The 20,633-nt window shown below is 43.6% G+C and overlaps 1 protein-coding gene across 8 annotated transcripts in view; it reads right to left on the minus strand.

Annotated features, from left to right (window-relative positions):
• Positions 1-20,633, minus strand: part of Nr2c1 (nuclear receptor subfamily 2 group C member 1) — a 53,303-nt gene that overhangs the window by 24,308 nt on the left and 8,362 nt on the right. For 7 of the 8 annotated variants that reach the window (XM_010629187.2, XM_010629186.3, XM_010629184.3 and 4 more), the window contains 6 exons: positions 16,448-16,521; positions 8,148-8,381; positions 4,310-4,391; positions 3,631-3,810; positions 2,735-2,882; positions 2,561-2,651 (listed from right to left, as the gene is read on the minus strand). In XM_010629187.2, coding sequence (XP_010627489.1) covers positions 2,561-2,651; positions 2,735-2,882; positions 3,631-3,810; positions 4,310-4,391; positions 8,148-8,381; positions 16,448-16,501 — 789 coding nt within the window. In that variant the 5' untranslated portion in view covers positions 16,502-16,521. Of the gene's footprint in view, positions 1-2,560; positions 2,652-2,734; positions 2,883-3,630; positions 3,811-4,309; positions 4,392-8,147; positions 8,382-16,447; positions 16,522-17,783; positions 18,298-20,633 lie in introns of those variants that run through there. The other variant, XM_019208186.2, reaches the window with a different exon arrangement.

The following is a 20,633-nucleotide window of genomic DNA, read 5'->3' on the forward strand; positions in this document are numbered from 1 at the left end:
TAGGAAAAACATGTGTTGCTCCTTCCCAAACTAACAGTTCCCAGAATCATTTACAGACTATCCCATCAGCTATCAGGTCTTTGTGTGACTACTTGCACTTGTGTTTTATTTCACCCTTATAAGGGCCGTCAGACAGGGATGGTCATTGCTGTCGCCACACAGGACAGGAAATCAGGTCTGTGAAGGCCAAGTCCATGCTCTCCATCACCACCCCATCCACACGCCTTACACACGAGTGAGAGTAGTTGCAATTTTTAAGTACTGTAACTCTGGACTAAAACTGAGAAGCTTGTACATTTCCTTTCCACAGAGCCACACGTCTACTAGAATTGCTGAGTTTTGTCACCGAAGACTCAGGCGACACGGAGGAACCTCACTGGCTGACGTGACGGTCTGGGGCCGTTTGGCTTCGTCTTGAGGTTGGGTCCAAGCCAGGGCACATACACGTGCCGAGTCACAGCCGCCAGACCTATGTGAGGCTGTGAGTGAGAGGAGCTTCGCACGCGAGGCCATCACAATCCAACCCAAGGACACCAGGGCGGCACGGGGTCCAGGCAAACGTGCTTCTCGCCAGAGCTGAACTTGCTTCCTGATCCAGGTGTTGATGAAGCAGCAACCTCCACTCTGAGGCGAATCACGCAGGCAAGGCTAAGTGCAGCTTTATCACCACCAAGTTCCTGGCGAGAGGCGAGGCAGCCTCAGTAATTACACAGCAGAGCCCAGTCTAAGGCGGACAACTGCACTGTGCTTGTTTTAGTTCATTTTTTGCACTATGTTTATTTAGAGAGGAGAGTCAGAGAACGCCCAAGTCTACAGAGTCAAGCAGTGCACATGAAGCACTGAGTGCTCCCTATAGTATCAAGTGACCAACAACACACAACAAACTAGAAAAACACACTTTGTAAAGTAAATAGGCCAGGTCATCTTACAGGGCAAGGCTGGGTATGGGGCCTGGGCTGAGTGTGAGCCCACACATGGCAAAACAAAATAACACCAAAACCAGATCCTGTTACTGGCAAAGAAGCGTCTGGACATCAACTTCCTAGGATCTTATCAGGAGATTTTGTTCCGTGTGCTCACAGCAGTTTCTGAAGACTACAGGTTCAATTAAAGAAAAGAAGACTTTTTTTCCTTTAGAGCCCTGCCCTAAGAGCTGCTTTAATCTCCAAGAGAACCCAGATGACCTGGATGTGTACTGACAGGTTGGTAGTCTTTTTTTTTTTTTTTTTTTTTTTTTTTTTGGTACCAGGGATTGAACTCGGGACTTTGCACTTGCAAGGCAGGTGGCAGCACCACTGAGCTAAATCCCTGGCCCTCCTCAATCATATTCTTTTTTGTTTTGTTTTGTTTGTTTTTTGAGACAGGGTCTCACTATGTAGTTGAGACTGACCTGGAACTCACTATGTAGCCCAGGCTGGTCTCACACTCACAGCAATCCTCCTGCCTCAGCCTCCCGAATGCTGGGATTAGAGGTGTGCGCCACCAAGCCCAGCTCTCAGCCATATTCTTGAGTCACATGAGTATTCTTTTTTCAGGGGGGTGGGGGAGACAAGGTCTCACAATGTACTTCAGGATGGCCTCAAACTAACTCACAGTAATTCTCCTGCCTCAGCCTCCCTCCTGAGTGTAGGGCTTACAAATGAGCACCACCACGCCTGATTTTCAAGTGAATGTTTTAACTAAGGTGTGCTAAGAATTTCTTTTTATCGAGGGTATTTTAATTATTTGGCACTAACAAATCTATAGTAGAAAATAAAAGGATGCTGAGAATTTTGCATTTATATTTCTCTTTCTCTTTCTCTCTCTCTCTCTCTCTCTCTCTCTTTCTTTTTCTTTCTTTCTTTCTTTCTGTACCAGGGATCAAACTCAGGACCTTGGGCTTGTGAGGCCAGTGGTGTAGTCACTGAGCTAAACCCCTGGTCCTCTATATTTCTTCTTCTGATAACTTTTACTTCAAGATGAAAGAAAAGAAACCTAGAGAAATCCTAAACATTTGTGGCTTTCATGTTAAAGCTGTAATTCTCCAAGTAAAGAGACTTTTTTTTTTTTGGTACTGGGGATTGAACTTGGGACCTTGTGTACTTGAGAGGCAAGGTGGCGAAACCACCGAGCTAAATCCCTGGCCCTCAGTAACAGATATTTTTTCTACCAAACAGCTGATAACTTATGTTTTAAAAAACCAACTTGCAATGGAGAATATTTAAGATCAAATCAGTTAACCAAAGTGATGAGAGAGAGAAAGAAAACAAAAACATTTTTAAAGCTTAAAATGATTTTTTGGTGTCAGAAACAAGGTCTCACTACACAGTCCAGGCTGCTCTTGAACTCACTATGTAGCCGGATTTGGGCTCCAACTTGTTGCAATCCTCCTGCCTCGGCCTCCCGAGTGCTGGGATTAGAGGTGTTGCAACACTATGACTGTTTACAAGTTTAAAGCAAAGCTGCAGCTTTTGAGCTGGAGGCATAGCTCCATGGAACAGTGCATGATTAACACGGGTGTGTGAGCCCTGGATTTGAGTCCAGTGCCAAAAAACAAAGCTTTAAACTGTAGGGAACCAACCTTCTCCGGTGTCACCAGCACCGCCGATTCAGCCTTCCCCCCAGAAGGGTGGATGTTCACAAACATCCCAGAGTCCAGCAGCCCCGCCGACCTGCAATGGGAGCACAGACGTCAGTCTCTCTCCCAGAGGAGGAAAGACTGGGCGGACACTCACAGTGCACTGCTGCACAGTACCTGGCAGCTTCACTGTCTGTCACGAAGGTTGGAGTCGCAGCCAAAGGGCTTCGAAGGTCTTTGCGGATGTAGATTTTTTCTGTTGAAGCAGCACAGTTGGAAGATTTTTCTCGTGACATTTCAATGGGTTTTCTTTCACACTGAACAGCTACAAAAATGTGTTCAACAATTATAATACAGAATTTATAGGTATTATAAATTAAGCTCAGGATCAGCAATGCTGCTAATAGGAGCCATGGTTAAGACTCTGCATTCCAAAGATAACCGTTAAGTCTTTTGAAATTATGTGTAAATTCAACAAAGCTGCTTCCCCTGTAAAAATCAGCCATGTTACATACATCCCTCATTCCCTGGTTTCCTACCTAATGTAGAGGACCTTACATTTTTTTAAAAGCTCACTGTCCAGCCAGGCCTGATGGTGTACACCTGTGATCCCAGCACTCTGGAGGCCAAGGCAGGACTCCTGTGAGTTCAAGGCCAGCCTGAACTGCATGGTGAGACACTTTCTCTGAATGAATGAATGAATGAATGAAGGGATGATCACCATCATGGTGGGGCATACCTATAGTCCCAGTTACCTAGGAGGCTGAAGCAGGAGGATTCAAAATTCACAGCGAGTCTAGAGACTCAGCACCACCTTGCCTCAAACTAAAAACGGTAGGGGACACAGCTCAGTGGTGGAGTGCTCTCCTGGCACGCATGAGGGCCTGCTGTGACCCCCAGAAGCACAATGCACCCCAAAGCAGGCTTTCTACAAAAACTCTGCTGACCAAGTAAGACACACATTTGTACATATTCTTCTATCTTTAGCTGGAAAACTGTAAATTAAAAAACCTACACTTGGCATATTTGAATGTGTTAATTTGTCAGAAGCCTCCTTTCTGGCTAATACTTACAGTCTTGTTTCATGCCGAAGGCGATACATCTCTGTAGCCTGCAGTACTGACAGCGGTTCCGATGGTGTTTGTTAATAATACAGTCCTTTGATCCACGGCATGAGTACACTAAATTTTTTCGAATGCTTCTTTTAAAAAATCCTTTGCAGCCTTCACAAGTTACTGCTCCATAATGACGCCCTAGAGATAAAATGTTCAAGAAAATACAAAAGATTCATTTTTAAGAACAGAAACAAACTCATTTCTTAAACCACAATATATGAGATGAAATAATTTTTTCCAGATGAACCCAAAGCTTTTCTACCTCAATAATTCAAATTATTCCTGGGGCAAGACCCAAGAAGTAGGACAACAATGCAATACATTACAAAAGATCACAATTCATCTGTAAACTAAGCCTTTTCACAAATTTAGTTTTCACATTCATAAAGTGTTTTCACTTTATTTTTCATAATTCATTGAAATATACATTTTATTTATTACAAATCAAATTATAAACTGCATCAAAGTGTTAGAAAATGAACTTTAAAAACTCTGAGAAAATATTAGCTAAATATTACAGGCTACAAATATAAACCATGAAAATAACATACTTCACTTCCCATTTTTAGAGGAAACATGGTGATATGGTAGTTATTTTAACAACACAACATTTATAGGAGTTATTTTTTAATGTTACCTGATGCTTTGTCTCCACATACTACGCAAAGATCAAAAACCTTATTTGGTCCCTGGTCTGGGGAAGAACTATCTGTTAAGAGCTTAAAAAAAAAAAGAAAAAAAAAGTTATTTCTCAGGAACATTTTCATTCTATTACAAAAACAATAAAGAACATTCAGTCATTCTTACTTTTTACTTTTTTTATAAACTATTGTTAAGCTTTAATCTCAGCAACTACCTAATCTTACTTTTCTTTATATACAGGGAAAAGGGTTAATGTTACAAGAAACAAAGAGGGTGAGGATATCTTTTCAGCTTGCTGCACAGCAATGAAACTAAACTGCTCAAGCACAAGCCAGGAGCACAGCCTCAGCCCTGGCCGGCTGGGTGGATGGAGCCCTGCAGTCCTGTCCTGACTGCGTCTCTAAAGGCTCAGTACTTTCCACCGCAGTGATGCGACCAAAGCTTGAAACACCCTTAAAAGACAGCACTCAACTTTTTGTTGTTTGATTTTTGTTTTTGGTACCAGGGATTGAACTCAGGTCCCTGCACTTGCAAGGCAGGCAGCAGAACCTCTGAGCTAAATTCCAGGCCCAAGACAGCACTCAACTTTTTAAATGGAAAAGGGAAATAAAAAGATATGTAACTACAGTTATGCGAACACAAATGCTAAACAAAGGCACAGACTGGGTTTGAGTCGGGTCAGGTGTGGTGAGTGGGGTGTGCAGCAGATCAGGCTGCCAGTATGGACCAGCATGAGGCAGGTGAGGTGGCCCAGCTAACAGGCAGCTGGCAAAGGAATGCTAGTCTTTTTGTAGGTATATCCTTCAGTCTTCTTTTCTCACAACTTTGTAAAATGTAAATAAATCATCAATTCAGTCCAAAAAAATGGGCTATCATTGTACCCAAGTCGCAAAATCCCCAAGAAGACCACCAAGGAGTCTCTTCTGATGCAAACATACGAGGAGTTTATTGCAAGCTCGAGCCTGGACTCCAGTGGCACCATCACAGCAGCTTCCAACTGAAGGCCCCGACCTCTTTTCAAGACATGCTTATGAAGGGCTGAGGATTGATACTCTTTTTATCTTTTCATAACTAAGGGTTATTATTGGGACACTTAGGGGAAATACCTCATTCTCATGAGGGGAATTATCTCATACTCATGAGGGGGATTATCTCATACCCATGAGGAGCTCAGCGGGGGGCACTCTATTTCTATTCTTCAGGAAAACTTTATGTGATTACACAATTAGGCAAACTCTCTATACTCAGCAAAGCCTATAATATCCCTAACTTATTCATTACTAGGCAACTATCGGGGAGGGGTTAGGGTTAGGGTAATTTCACTCTTGGGTCAGAAGAAGAGGAACAGAAAAACAGGGAGGAGGTTGTTATAGCCCTTTGCCCAGAAAACTTGGTGTTTATATTCTGAGCAAAGGTCAAAGAAGGAGACCATCTTAATCAGAAAACTTGGCTCTTACACTATGACATTTAGCAAACACCTTCCTTCTGCTGTTAAACCACACAGTAATTCTCTCTACTCTGACCCTTTTTTTTTTTTCCACTCAAGAGTATGAATCCTGCCGGGTGTGGTGGTGCATGCCTGTAATCCCACCACACAGGAAGATGAGCCTCGAGTTCAAGGCCAGCCTGGACCACACAATGAGACTGTCGCAAAAAACAAACAAAACAAAATTTCTGGTATTCTATGTCTCTTGAAGGCACCTATGACAAGCATCACTCCTTTCCTTACTTGTGTATCTACTAACAATTTGCTAACCTTTCATCAGCTATGACTCTCATGGAAAGGACAGAAAAGATATGGGGAGGTTAAAGGATGCCTCACATCCCATTTTAGGACAAAAGTCCAGAAATCAAATCTCCTTGGTTCAGGGGATTCCAATCTTTATCTGCCTCTCTCACTGCCCTTAGAGTCAACCCAGTAAATAGTCAAGTGCCAATATTATACTGAGGGCAGCTCAGTGGTTCCTCTGCATGCCTCACAAAGGTCCCCAAGTTCAATCCCCAGTACCAAAAAAAAAAAAAATTATACTGAAATTTAAAATAAAGACTTCTGGGCAGGGGATGGTAGCTCAGTGGCACCATTCCTGCCTCGCAAGGACACTGTCCCAAGTTTGATTCCCAGTACTGGGAGAGAAAAAAAATGAATAAATAAATAACAAAATAGAGACTTCTAAGAAAGGAAAAAAAAAAAAAAAAAAAAAGTAACTTTACAAAGAAATCTGATAAATGCTACTTCAGCTGGGTGATGAGAGACGACCTGACAAGTCATGCATTATGCTGACAGTAAAAACCTTTGACATATGACAAACCCACATCTCATCTCTGTAACCTTTCTCCTCAAGACCTGCGACCTCTGTCTAATCATGAGAAAAATATCAGACAAGGTCCAACAATGGGACACTCAACAATACACATCACCATTCACACCCCTCAAAACTGCCGGAGCCGCCAACGGAGTCCGCGAGACTGTCAAAGCTACCAGGAGCCTACAGGATGGAAAAGTAAGGGCAGTGCGCTGCACTGGAGCAACACAGAAGGCCTTCAGAGCCGAGAGAGAGGCCGCACTTGGACAAACCCGCATTTCAGCTCTGTAACCTACTGGACAGGCTAGGGCAGGAAGATCACAGGGTCCAGGCCAGCCCGGGAAACATGGCGAGAACCTGATCAAAAACTGAAAGAAAAAAAGAGAGGCTGGGGCACAGCTCAGTGATAGTTGCTTGCCTAGCATGCAGGAGACCCTAAGGTCAACTCCTACTACTGTAAGGAAAAGGAAAAGAGAAAGGGCTTTAGATGAAAACTAAGGAAAGACTAACAACCTATGGAGTTTGACTAATGCACCAACACTGGTTCATTTGTTGTAACAAGTATATCACAAGAATGTAAAATGTTAGAGGAAATTCTGGGGGGTACTATTGGAACTCTAGCAAGTCTTCAATTTTGGGGGTAAATCTAAAGCTGTAAAACAAGCAAGTCTAATATTAAATAATGAAGAAATTAAGCACAAAATATGTTTAAAGAAATTGACATGTATATACTGGGGTTTCTTTTATCTTGCATTGTTGCTAAAATAACTTCTTAACTGTGGTCTTATTTTCTACTTAGTTTCTGAAAATAATACCAATAATGTCATTGGAAGAACAGGATTTATCAGAATATACCCAGAGGCAAAACTTTGTTTTATGTAGTATGAATTTTTCAATTCCAAAAGGAAAGCTCTTCCATCACAGAAGTAGACAGCCCTCCTGAGACTGGAGGCAAACCTAGGCCATGCTGTATTTGTATTCAGCCACAGCTGTGGGAAGAGGAGTTAGCCGCACGACCACAGCAGGCAGCACCTAAGTAGGAGACGAGCTCCTTGCAGCAGAACGTGTAATTTTAATATCCAGCCTAAGCGGACAGGCTGACTGGCTCCCACCATGAAACGGACAGGGACATGCTGCTTGCCGGGTCAGTGGTGGAAGGGACAAGGGGAGGCCCAAAGCTGAGGACGCAGCTACATCCTACCAAAGTGAAGAAAGCCGGCTTCCTAGCTGTGCAGAAGTACACGGTTCACAGCCAGCTCCAACAGCTATTCCTGGAAACCTGGCCTCAAACTGTTGTGATGCTGTGAGCTTTCTGTACAAATCCTCCCTACCCAGAGTAAACAGAGTAAGTCTGCTGTGTGTAACTAGGGACCCTCAATCTGCACTGCAGGTGAGGATTCCAAGGACAGGACACACAGGAGCGGTCACCACATGCCTTGGCACGGAGGCACACAGCCCCGTCACAGGAGGGATGCGGCGCTCCCGAGTATTTCCTGGGTGTAAAAGGAAAAGACGCCTCTGTGTGGCTACCTGGAGATGCGGTGCAGACAGGTCAGGAGTGGTGGTGAAGAACAGTTGGTTGACGCCCGCGGCATCTGGCGTAGTGAGGAAAACCTTCCCAGGAGAGGAGTCCTGCCCCGCCAGGAGGACCTTGCCAGGGGCGGAGCCGTCATGGTTCGTCAGGATGAACTGCTTGCCCTGGCTGTTAGGGTCAAGCGCTGTCACGATCTGGATTTTCTGCGCAGTCGGCTGCTCGGTAACAATCTACACAATCACATCAAATTCATAATCAGCAGGACAAAGAATTCCAGTTGCTGAAGGGTACAATTCTCTCTTTAGACAGAGCTAGAAAAACTATCATTATACACTTTTCCAACTTGTCAATCTAACTGCTACAGCAGTGAACAAAAGTGCAAATCAATGAAGGTGCAGTAAGAAGACTCCGCCGCCCCTCCCGCTGCCCTCCTCTTAGGACAGCGTGAGCTCCCGCTCAAGATGCTCGCCTTCGCCCCAGAAGCCTTTCAGCAATCTTACCCAGGTGTTTCTGGGGGCAGCAAGGTACAAAGGGAGCCAGGCCAGGCAAGAAGTGTGAGGTGCTGCAGGGAGGAGAGCAGAGAGGGAAGCGCTCTCCCAGGGGCTGACGTCTCTGCACAGACCTGGGGGACAGACCAAGGCTGCTGATCTGCACAAGAACACCCTAGGGAAGGCACCGGCTCACCCAGCAATGGACTGCGTCGGGGAGTGCAGTGGGACAGGGGCACAGTGGAAGATGGAGCGTGAGCGGCAGCGAGGCCAGACTGCATGGAGCCCACGCAAGTCACCCAGAGCTGGGAGCAGGGGCGAGCAGGAGCTTCCTTCAATTTGTACGTGTAAATTTAACGTTTTTTTTAGTCAAGGTCTCACCATGTAGCCCAAACTGGCCTTGAACTCACACTGATCCTCCTGCCTCAGCCTCCCAAGTGCTAGGATTACAGGCGTGCACCACCACGCCCAACTTTAAAATGTGACCGACCGCATCTTCACGTGTAAGACATTTTACCATGTTTAAATTGTCAGTTCTACTCTCTTTCTTTCTTTGTTTTTCTTTTTGGTACCGGGGATTGAACTTGGGTCCTTGCGCTTGCAAGGCAGGCCACCGAACCGCTGAGCTAAATCCCCGGCCCTCTACTCTATTTCTATTAGCAGTGTTCAGTGTGAATTCAATAGAAGACTCACGCTCCCACTTTGTCTTTTAGAAGACAGCATTGCGGCACAGTGTCCAATATGTGTCCCTGGGCTAAAACATACTCAGATGAGTAAGAAAATATTTACTGCCACATAATTGCAGTAACTGAAAATCAAAACAATTTGAATGGTCTTCAACAGAGAAGAGCAGTAGATTACACTAACAGTTCCCAGGGCCCCTTTTTACCCCAAAATTTACTGAGGATCCCAAATAGCTTAGGTTTATGTGGGTTACACTGATAATTAACATATTAAAATGTGTAAGAAATTTTAAAAAATACTTTATTAAAAACAATTCATTGTATGTTAACAGAAAAAACTTTTTAAAATGAAACATACTTACATACATTTATTTGTTTATTTATTTATTTGTTTTTATTTCTTGGTACCAGGGATCAAACTTGGGCCTTTGCACTTGTGAGGCAGGCAGTGGAACCACTGAGCCAAACCCCCGGCCCCAAACACACATTTAAAGGTTAGCTGCAATGTGTAATCAAAAGCTATATTAAAATCCACTGGTCCCCTCTGCAAACGGAGTAGATCCTGTGCTCCCATGATCTGCTACCATCGTGCGTTAGTGTACTGAATCAGGCAGCTTTTGGAAAAGTCCAGTGTCCCTGTCCAAGCAGTAGTGAAGAGGCAAGGGACAAGAGTGTTATGAGAAAGACAGCTTTGTTGCTGACCTTCTCAAAGGTCCCCAGGCATTGCTGCGAGAACACCTGTTATGCATATGGTACTGTGCTGTCTAGCAAAGCAGTGGTTTTACTGCTTTTAGACTTCTGTGACCTGACAAGGGAGGGGTGGGGGACTTTTCCCAGGTAGGGAAATCCTCTGCTGGAACTGAGTTCTGGTGTTATGCACCGGAGACAGCATGGCCCGCAGCCTGACTGACTTTGGATCTACTTCTATGTTGAGGCCTCTGGAATTTCTCACCAGCCAGGCACAAACTGGGTGTTTCAGGAGTTCAATACCAGCCTGTGCAATATAGTGAGACCTTGTCTCAGAAAATAAAAATGAGTCTTTTCTTTTAAAGAGCTGCTTCTAAGTTTAATCTGTTAGAACAGCTTGTGGAACTCAGGTGCACACTATTGTCAGCAATCTCTCACAAAGGCTTTTGTCTTGTCTTATGCGAGGCAGGCACTCTCCCACTGAGCTGCATCCACCCTACATCTACCCGCCAGCCCTTTCTAACTTTATCTTGAGATGGTCTTGCTAACCTGCTCAGGCTGGCCTTGAACCTGCAATCCTCCTTCCTGCCTCCACTCTGCCTCAAGTAGCTGGGACTGTGATCAATACGCGGCCTACACAGGACATTTTAAAGGACACAAGCAGCTAAATGCAGAGACACTCGGGGCAAGGTCTGGAAAGTACACCTTCCGGGTGGGTAGCTGAGTGCCTACCATTTTGTGAGCCGGGACACATCCACCTATCCAGAAGCTTTGTGAACTCATCCTTCTGGGCTTTCGTGGAGACATAACTATGTGAGCACAATGGACGAACGAATAACCACGTCAGACGTGTGACTCGACAGAAAAGTTGTGGTGCCACACGCCTGTAATCCCAGCCTTGGGAGGTTGAGGCAGGAGGACCACTGTGAGTTTGAGACCAGCATGGGCTCCACAGTGAGCTCAGGGCCAGGCTGAACACCCTGAGCAAGGAACCCAGCAAGGCTTCCCTGCGCTGCACTCCTCTCTCAGCATGGTGCAGGAGCCTTCTGAAACTGGGAGGTCGCCCTGACAGAGAAAGGGAGATTAGGCCAGGTATGGCAGAGCACACACCCAGTCCCAGCACGTGGGAGGCAGAGGCAAGAGGACTGCCTCCAGTTTGAGGGCAGCCTGGGCTGCATGGTGAGTTTAAGGTCAGCCTGAACTACATTTCAAGACCCTGTTTCAAAAACAACTAAGTAAATAAAAAAATAAAAGGAGATTAGGTTATAGTTTTACTTTCTATGGCATTCCTTGGGGAAAAAAGGAAGTGAACAAGGGGAAAAAATGAGAACCAAGAACCAAGACTTGTAAAGGTACAAGATCCCAGCAATGAATATAACTGTACTGTATACCTAGAATGTACCAATAAACTCAATAAAAAGAGAAAAAAAGGAAGTGAAAGGGGACAGAAGAAGGTCATAAGGAGAGATAGCTCGCTTCTGTGGCCTGAAGGGCCCCCAAATCATTCTAGTCACTTACGGAACAGACCGGGAGCACCGAGCCAGGAGCTGCGGATGAAGAGTGAAAACACCAGGACAGCCCACCCCAGCTTCCGACCATGCATGCCCCCCATGTCTTATCTACTTCTGCGGCAACTTCTACAGCACAGACATAGACACAGCAACGGGCACAATGAACACGGCTACAATTTGGGGCCACCACTGTGGGGCAGGGATAGATTTGAAAAAAAATAAGTAATCTGTCCTATGGAAACATTTTTGTACTTCTGTACTGGTCATAATTATTTTGTCTACTGTCAATTTGCCCTTTGATAAACCTGTGCAGGTTTTTTAAATACACAAATCAGTTGAAGGTTAGTTAGATCTAATTTCTCCACAGGCCAATAATTTTTCAAAACTTATTACAATCTGAGGAGGCTTTTAACTTAATTTTGAAGTCTTTTATTATCGACATTAACTATGGTTGAGATAGGCAGGTTTGGTGGCACATGCCTATAATCCCATCAGCCATCTAAGAGGTTCAAGCCCATCCTAGGCAACTTACTTCATGAGGCCTTGTGTCTAAATAAAAAATGAAAAAGGGGCTCGGGCTATAGCTCAGTGTGAAGGCTTTGTGTTCAATTCTAAGTGCTGGAAAAGGGGGGAGTACTATGGTTACAATATGAATTATGGACACAGTTGCAATTTTAACATAATCTACCTTTGTCAGTATGCTAGTTATCACTAGGGACAGGTATTATTGCCAGTTTAGATGCTCCCTGACTTTAGCACTAATTTTTGGACCTCACTGAGAAGAAGAGAAGCTGACAAGGTTCCAGTACCACAGTTCAGAAGAAAGAACCAGAACTAAGTAATCAAAAAAATACCTCTTCGTCGATCAGATGCTACCCGTCTCCACACAAGAGATAGGGCGAGAAACATCTTAAAACAGAAGTCATTCAGAACTAGAAAGTGTTAAACCTCTAACAAGGGAGGTTATCAAAGACGTGTCCAGTGATAAAGCAAAGTGTGTCAGAGCTAAGGGACGATATCTTAGATGTGACAAGAGTTCAAGGAAATTATATAAGAGGATTTGGTCACAAAATAAAATTGCTGAAGTTAATTTAAAATGGGAAATTCTCACAGAATATATAGGAAAAGACAAAAGAAATCAAGATACAAAAAGAGGAGAAAGAGACAGATGTAGAGGCCCAGCCAGGAGATACAATCTATGCATAAAAGGAATACCTAAAACAGGACAAAGCAAATGAAGGTGAAAAATAATTAAGGAATGAAATGAAGAAAACCTTCCAGAGTCGAAGAATAAAGTGGGCTTGGGATAGAAAAAGGCTCACAGGATGCCTTTAAAATTTATTATGAAGAAAGCAACACCTGCACATATCCTGGTGACCTTTTTAATTTCAATGGTAAAGAAAATATTTTGCAAGTTTCCAGACAGAGAAAGCAGATTACCTATGAAGGGGGCAAAAATCAGACTAACCAAAGGTTTTTCTCTTGCAATTCTAAATTGAGAAGATAATGGAACAACATCTACAGACTTTTAAGGGAAAATAACTTGGAACCAAGAATTACATACCCTGCCAGTTAGCATTTCAGTATGAAGGCAGCTGGAAGACATTCTCAGATACTGAGGAGTTAAGAACATACACCAACCAAGAATCTTCTCTGAAAAATTTGTTGAATCATTTACTGCAGTCAACAGAAAAGTTCAAGAGTAGGGAGACAATCACATGAAAGATTTGATGGCAATCATCAGAACTTGTTAAGAAGCATGATGTTTAAAACTGGCATATATAGGGTAATAAACGTGCTAGGGACCCGACGCTGCCATCACATGAGGCATTTTCCTGGTGCTTCTTGGCTCTTAAAATGATCTCATGCTCTTTTCTTTAGTTTCCCTCCCCCCAAGGCCAAAGGAGAGGTTAAACCTGTTTCTGCAGGACCGACCGAACCCATAAAGGGCAACCTGGCCTGTGATAGGTTAAAGGTAGCCCACTCCTCATAAATAAGCAATAGCCCAGCCCAAAACTAATAAAAGGACCTTCTCTCTCTCCTTTTCTCTCCTTCTCTCTCCTGTCTCTCTTCTTCTCTCTCCTCTCTCCCTAACTTGCCTTCCCTAATAAAATCTCCTGCTGGACCTCTCGGTGTGTGGCCTAGTTGATGAGCGTCACTGTGCCTCTACAAAACCTAATAAATACAAAAGTAGATTTATAAGCTAGATCTAAAATTTTCAGTTTTTATAGTTTTAAATTGTCAAAGTACATGCAAATACTCAATGTATTGGGCAAATGGTTTGTTTCCCATGTAGTATTACATAAAGATGCATGCTGTTAAGCCAAATGCACGTAAGACAAAAGGGCTTTGTCACTGTGAACAGGACGAGTACATTAAAGACACTCTAGGAATTAATCTGACAAAGCTGCAAAATGGTGTGGTTTTATTTTCCTTCAAAAAAAAGCTGGGATTGGTGGCACATGCCTGTAACCCCAGCACTTGGGAGGCTGGGCAGGAGGATTATTCCAAGTTTGAGGTCTACCTGGACTACATAATTCGCAGTTTGCAGCCAGCCTAAACTACACAGCGAGACCCTGTCCTAAAAACAAAAAACTGGTAAGTCGGACTGACCTTAGATTTTTCTCTTGCATATCTACAATGGCACAATGTCTCCTGGCATTTGGCAAGTTCATACTATTAATATAGTAAAAGGAAACCAACAATGCACTGGTTGGAGAAGGGTGGATATGTTTGATATACTAAACTGGGAAAACCAGTAGTTACTGCCCCAGTGGGAGTTCATATAAGTCAATTTATCATGGAGTTGCGGACAAAAATAGAATGTATACACTCCAAACTTCTGAAACTGAAAAGAACTGAAATATCAAGAAAAAGTGGAAAAAAGGGGGAAGCATTAAAATTAAAATAAAAGATATTGATGAGGTCAAGGTGATTCAAACTCATAAACTGGTCAAATTCCCAATTCATAAGACCCAAACTGAATACAAAAAATAAAACTCTGATCGGAGATACATTTTATTTTAAGACGGTTTAAAGGGAATACAGGCTCTTTAGGTCATAGAAATGGAGGGCAACATTTTCATTAGGCAGAAATAAGGATATTACAAAATAATTCACATTTAAGAGATTTTAAATGGCATTTATATGTAATATTATTGTTGGACATTGGTGTGGGTGTTTTGGCTCATTACCCCTAGAGCTGTTATTTGTTACATGACTAGAATAAAACACATTTAAAATGAGTGCATTGCCAGGCATGGTAGCACATGTCTGCAATCCTAGGACTCTGGAGGCTGAGGCAGGAGGATCACCACGAGTTCGAGGCCAGCCCGGGCTGTACAGTAAGTAAGCACAAGGCCAGCCTGAACTAAATAGCAAGATTCTATCTCAAAGAAATAAAAAACAATTTTTTTCATTAAAAAAAAAAAAGAATTAGCGCATTTTATGTACTTAAAATTCATACAGTAATTCTTCAATTAAAGAGAATACATATAACCAAAAAAAAAAAAAAAGGACAGATGCTGTCACAGTTTGCCATGACTTGGTTTGGGGGGGCTTTTTTGTTTTGTTTTTCTTGAGACAGCATCTCTCTAAGTAGGCCAGGCTGGCCTTGAACTCATGATATTCACGTCTCAGCCTCCCGAGTGCTGGGATTACAGGCTTATGTAATCATGTTTCTGGGTCTCAAACTAACAGGACAAAGCCCATCACCGGATCTCGTCTCACTGTCTGGTGCTGAGACTGTTCTCATCGGTGCTGCGTTATAGCAGGGTCAGCCTCCCCACAAGCAGGAAAGCAGCAGTGAAGGAAGGACAGAAAAAGGCCAACAAGAGGCTTTGTCTTCTGAGGCCTCAAGTGCCTCAACATTATTCTAGTCATGTAACAAATAACAGCTCTAGGGGTAATGAGCCAAAACTGGAATAGGAACCAAAACACCGACTTCCTATCAGTCCTTTGTGCTAAAGAACAGAACACAACAGCCTGAGTTCAATCCCTGGCACCATAAATAAATAAAATAAAATAAAATAAAATTTTTAAAGAAGAAAACAGCCAGTATGGTCATGAACCATCGAGGCTGGCCTAGGAAGGGACACGACAGTGCCCACCAGTCATTCCAACTACCTGGGAGGCTGAGGCATGAGAATTGGGAGTTGCAGGCCAGCCTGGGCAATGTAGTGAGATTCTGTCTCAAAAATCAAGAACAACAACAACAAAACAAACATCAAACAATCAAGGGCTGGGGCTGTACCTCACCTCAGTGGTAGCACTTGTGTAGCATGTGTGAGGCCCGGGCTCCACCCCCAGCCCTGCCTCAGCATAACACCCTCCTGCACACGACCTGACCGGGTCTGCACCTGCCCACCACTCTTCCTCTTCAGCAGCTGGGGGAGTGGTACCTGTGCAGTTACTACCACAGCCCTGACCATTTTTGGTTTTGAACAGGAAATTTTATTAAAAATAAAAATGAGGGCTGGGGACTTAGCTTAGTGGTTCCACTGCTTGCCCTGCAAACGCAGGACTCAAGTTCAATCCCCGGTACCAAAAATAAATAAATAAACAAATGATAGTCAAACAATGAGAAATTATTCAGAGCAACAACACCAATATACCCCATCACACACACATTTTTTACAAATATCAAAGACTCACGAAGTAATTTTTTTAGAACTACAAAAAAAAAAAAAAAAAATGTGTGGCTTCCTCCTGCTGGAGATGTGCCTAGAAATACACTAGGCTAGACCAGCGACCCCGTTCAAGTGCTCTGCATCTCGACCACTGCCTGCCACAACCGATTCTCACAAGACTGTAGAGCTACCTTCAAGTCAGGTACCTTCTCTCTGTACTTCCAGGACCTTGCGAGCACACATAGTGGAAATGGTAAACAGTACAGCGAGTCAGTGAAGAAACTGCAAACTAGACATACCTCTCCCATCTGCTGTTCAATAATCTGATGCGCAATTTCTTCTATGGTTGCCATGATCTAACTGTCCAAATGGCCTGCCAAAAATAAAAGGTATGTTTCACTACCATACACAGAAACATATTCACTGAAGAATTTATAACTGGAACTATATGATATTTAGGATTTGCATCAAAATATATAAGCACAATGAATTGAAGTATTCAAAAGTTTTTCAAGTAACTAAAAAAAATCAGATAATGTGGCAGTTAACTATAATTGCATAACATTGCATAATTGGTGACCTTATAAATGAGATAAAATAATTAAATTTTGTCTTCTTGACTCTAAGATATAGAGAAAACCCAAATCATTAACCTTATGTGCTCTCAAATCCATTCGGAAACAGTTTTGCATTAAATTCAAATCAACATTAATATATAAGAAACTGTCCCTCCAAAAACAAAGAAAAAGTAGCCAAGTATGGTGGCGCACAACCAGCACTCTGGAGACTGAGGCAGGAAGTTTGCTGTGTTTGAGGCCAGCCTGGACTACATAATGAGACCCTGTCTCAAAAAAACAACAACAAAAAAAGGAAATAAATACTCCCTTAAGGAAAGCCACAATGTTCGAGAAAATAATTTAATGTCTGTAATTTATCTAATTTTTAAAAATTTTTGATGAATTGTTAAGTGATGGGTTTATTCACAGATTACCTTTTTATTTTAATTAATAAACGACAACTCTGGTCTACATAGGGTCTCACTATGGAGACCAGGTTGGCCTTGAATTGATTATTAGCCCAGGCTGGTCTCATGCCAGCCTACAATTCCTCATCAGTATGAATCAGAGTCCTCCTGTTTAGGCTTCAGTGTGTGTTTGTTTTTTGAGACAATGTCTTGCCATATAGTTTGAGCTGGCCTTGAACGCACAGCGATCCTCCTATCCCAGCCTCCCAAATGCTGAGATTATAGGCATGCTCCACCATGCGTGGGCAAGGTTTCAGTATGTTTTAAAAGTAAAGTTGCTTGCTCTTGCACAGCTGTTTTTTTGTATTTGTTTTGGTTTGGTTTGGTTTTGAGATAGAACTTCACTACGTAGTTCAGGCTGGCCTTGAATTCCCTGTAGAGTCCAGAGAGGTTTTGAATTTGTGGCGATTCTCCTACCTCAGCCTCAAGAATGCTGGGATTACAGGTGTGTCCCACCATACCTGGCTAATTTTTTTTTTAATAGACATTTTCAGAGTATACAAAGACTCAAATTATTTAACTTGATCTTAGACTGAAAGGGGTAACCCTGACCCTGCTAGAACCAACAAGGTAACAGCACACTCTGGCTAGGGTGACCGTGGCAGACCTACCTGTTCCAGCCACCTCTGGGGTCCCGCCTCGCAAAGCCCCAGAAGTCCAACATCCAGTCTTCATCTCATCCTGTCCCTGTCCCCTACGCCTGAGCTTGGTGGCATTTCTGCTGATTCCGTATTACTAGACTCCTGTGTACTACTACCTCTTGGGAATCCACATCCCGAGATGAGAGTCCCTCTTCCAGGTAATGCTATGTCCGTGCCAGGCTCCTCCCAGACAGCTCAATGGACCGGGGGGAAGTCCCACAACCAGCCTCTCTTCCACGATGACTTCCGTCAAGCCTTGGATAAGTTCCACACCACCTTATTATTTTCCAATATGATTAGGCTAAGAATTTTCCCAATCTTCAAATTCTGATTTCATTTTCCTTAATTCCTTTTCATTTTAACTCTCTGTTCTTTGCATTTCACTATAAGCAGCAAGGAGGAAACAGGCTGAGCATCCAACATTTCGCTTAGAAACCACCTCAGCTAAATATCCTAGTTCAGTGATGGTGAATCTTCTAGAGACTGAGGGCCTAAACTGCAACCCAAAACTCGCATCTTTATTGCCAGTACCAACACTGCAATTTAACCTGAATACTGAGGTTTCAGTTTAGAAAAAACAGCTGTCATCCGATGCTCCCCTGCTGGAGCAGCCTGGCCTGCACACCGACAGAGGGCTCTGTGTGCCCGCCTGGCACGCAAGCCATAGGGGCGCCACCACCGTCCTAGTTCATCCCTTTCAAATCCAGCCAAGACTGCCACTACTTTATAACAAAAACTCCTCATCCAGTACCCGGTTCCTCACTTCCTCCCGAGCCTTCTCCAATAGCAACTTCATGTACGCGTTTCTGCCACCCGTCTGCTCATGGTGATCTGCCTGCATGTCTAAAATAATGATATATACAAATTGTATTCTACCTAAATTTTTATTATGAAGTAGTATTTTGGAGCTATAATCCATGAGGAAGCTGAGGCAAGAGGATCACCAGGAGTTCTGGACTAGAGTTCGAGACCAGGTAGAATATTATTTGTATATATCATTATTGATTACTTAAAAGCATATGAATAGAGCCCAGCCTGGTGGTGTACTTCAAGACTAGCCTGGGCAATTTAGCAAAACTCTGTCTCAAAATAAAAAATACAAGGGCTGGGGCTAGCACAGTGGTGCACACCTGTAATTCCAGCACTCAGGAGGCTGAGGCAGACTCAGGGAGGTTTGCGGCCAGCCTGGGGAGGGGGGAGTTCATGAGAAGGCCCAGGGTTCAATCCCCAGTCCTACTTAACAAAAGAAGGAAAAATAGGCATATGAATAGGAAAACCTGAACTCAAATCTCAGTACAGGGTGAGGGCATGGCAGTGCACACTTCTAATCCCAGAACTCAGAAAGCTGAAGCAGGAGGATACTGAATTTAAAGCCAGCCTGGACCACAAAATGAGTTCAGAGATGGCCTAGATTACATCGTATGACCCTGTCTCGAAAACAAAACCAACAAAATCCTCAAAACAAAAACATCCCTATACAACCCCGAGCTGACAACTGCGCTAGGCCAAATGAACCGCTTGTCGGCGCCTTGCAGTAGTAACCCAGGCTGGCGGACCTGAGCCAGCACTGCTGCTCGCCTCCTTCCGGCAGAGAAGTGGCCCAGCCCGGCGGTGGTCTTGGCTGGGCTATTCCGGCTTCTGCTTCTTTAGGAAAGGGAACTGCCTCCTCTTCAGCCACACACACAAAGCCCATGGCCTGCTCACGCCGCGCTCCTTGCACTGCGCGCGCAGCTGCCCGTCCCTCTACACCGCGTCAAGAAAACTGGGGAGGGACACCCAGGATACAAACAAAACACAAACCGCTCTCCTTTTCGCTGCTCCATTGCAAAGCACATCTTCCAGCTCCTCATCACATCCTGTTCCCAGCCTTGAGCGTCTGCCAGGCCAACTCAAGAATGATCTTAAGGTTTCTGTGTGTACATCACAGATTCAGGTATACAAAGCAGAATTTATAATCCTATTTTCATCCTTCCCCATTTCCCTTCCTAAACTACCCATGAATGTAACGCCTATGTAAACAAACAAGGAACTTAAAATATGTCCTACAATCTTGTTCATCTAAAACAATGCTCACTAAATACAAAAATAACATCTAGATTTAAAATCTTACCTAAAATAATTATTTTAAGGGCCAGAAATGTAGCTCATTGGCGCTGCGCCTGCCTGGCAAGCTCAAGGTCCTCAGTTCATTCCCTGGTACCCCAAATAAATTAATTAAAACAATTATTTTACTAAAATTCAGATGTTTCTAAAGGTCAGTATCACTCACTTGACAAATTAAAAAAATTGAAAGGGGAAAATGATGAAACCAAGGAGAATAAAACAGGTATTTATCATTAAAGCAGCATGTGTATTTATGAGTGTATGGGGGGGGTTGTTGTTGTTGTTGTTTTGAGACAGGGTCTCACTATGTAGTTGAGACTGACCTGGAACTCACTATTATAGCCCAGGCTGGTCTCAAACTCACAGCAATCCTCCTGCCTCAACCTCTCGAATGCTGGGATTACAGGGGTGTGCCACCAAGCCAGACTTGGGTTTTTGTTTTTTGAGACAGGGTCTCACTATGTAATTGGAACTATGTAGCCCAGGCTGGTCTCTAACTAGCAGGGCTCCTCCTGCCTCAGCCTCTATGAGTGCTGGGATGCACCGTGCATGCCTGTAATCCCAGCACTCACAGAGGCTGAGGCAGGAGGACAGCTGTCCTTGAGTTGCAGGCCACCCTGGGTTACACAGTAAGTTCAACGCTAGCCTGAACTACACAGGAAGACCTTGCCTCTAAAACCAAAAGTAACAACAAATACATACACATATATATGTGTG

Source organism: Fukomys damarensis, unplaced genomic scaffold (assembly GCF_012274545.1).
Source record: "Fukomys damarensis isolate Sample0158 unplaced genomic scaffold, DMR_v1.0_HiC HiC_scaffold_15, whole genome shotgun sequence".
In the NCBI taxonomy this organism is placed as follows: Eukaryota; Metazoa; Chordata; class Mammalia; order Rodentia; family Bathyergidae; genus Fukomys; species Fukomys damarensis.